This window comes from Penaeus monodon, chromosome 30, assembly GCF_015228065.2.
Source record: "Penaeus monodon isolate SGIC_2016 chromosome 30, NSTDA_Pmon_1, whole genome shotgun sequence".
Taxonomy (NCBI): Eukaryota; Metazoa; Arthropoda; class Malacostraca; order Decapoda; family Penaeidae; genus Penaeus; species Penaeus monodon.
This window is the reverse complement of record NC_051415.1, coordinates 15,971,651-15,972,609: the sequence shown is the minus strand read 5'-3', so window position 1 is coordinate 15,972,609 and position 959 is coordinate 15,971,651. Positions and strand designations below refer to the sequence as shown.

General features: G+C 55.3%; 1 protein-coding gene across 5 annotated transcripts in view; it reads right to left on the bottom strand.

Annotated features, from left to right (window-relative positions):
* LOC119592560 (early endosome antigen 1-like) overlaps window positions 1-959 on the bottom strand; it is a 107,753-nt gene that overhangs the window by 54,856 nt on the left and 51,938 nt on the right. For 2 of the 5 annotated variants that reach the window (XM_037941430.1, XM_037941432.1), the window contains exon 1: window positions 287-521. The exons of the other annotated variants lie outside the window; for them this stretch is intronic. In XM_037941430.1, the coding sequence (XP_037797358.1) occupies window positions 287-506 (220 nt within the window). In that variant the 5' untranslated portion in view covers window positions 507-521. Of the gene's footprint in view, window positions 1-286; window positions 522-959 lie in introns of those variants that run through there. 5 annotated transcript variants of the gene reach the window in all.

Genomic DNA, 959 nt, shown 5'->3' with positions numbered 1-959 from the left:
TAGGAAACAATCTTCTCGAAGTGGGTTTATGCTTCCGCTACAACCGAAAAGACAATATCTACAAATCATTAATTACACACGATTGCGCAGCTCTCGCCTCTCGAAACAAAACAATGTCTTAAGCCACTCACTGACTTTGCACAACAGCAATCCATAAACAAAAGCTTCGAGACATTCATAAAACACGCTTCACAACTTGCGGGAGACCTTTGCAGCATGCTCTTTCACAGCCCATCCGCCACTCCCTTCTTCCGTGCCCGAGGAACACGTCTTCGACATGCACTACCTGCGGAATCAGTAGCGGCAGTCCCCCTCGACGGCGGCGCGGCGGGTCGCGGGACACGCAGGGCAATCAGACGCCGACTCCGGTCACCCACCGTCGATATCACCACGACAACCGAAGGACTAATCCCCGGCTTCGCCTTGTCTCCCGCCCACGCTCTAGGCACGCCAGACAAGGAGGCCGCCGTTTGGGTCACGATGCCGCGTCTCCAAGGGATCGCCATCGCCCTCGGCCATCTACTTCTGATCGACAGGCCGGAATCAGAACCTATTCTGCGACTCCGTGCCACTCCTTCCTCGTGATAAGCCACTCCCCGTGCAATTTGTTGCTGTCTGTCAGACTGATAAGCGTGCAGTGGAAAGGGGGAGGGGAGAGAGGGGGGGGAGAAGGCCCTCATAGAGTGGTCGCTATTGAAATATCTATTCCATGCTCCCACTTGACCCTGAGGGGACCTGCACAGGCCCCCTCAGGTCCCCCTATCTGTACATCTTCTCAGCCAAAGCAAACACACACGACACCTTCTCGCTCCTCGAAGTTGACAGCAGCCAACCCACCTCCGTCACCTCCCTAACATCGATAATAAACTCCCGGCGCCGGAGCCCCTCCACATCATCACGGGGCGAGATGTCAATATCATACTTACATCTTACGGCCGCTAACCAGCCAGCATCTCTTG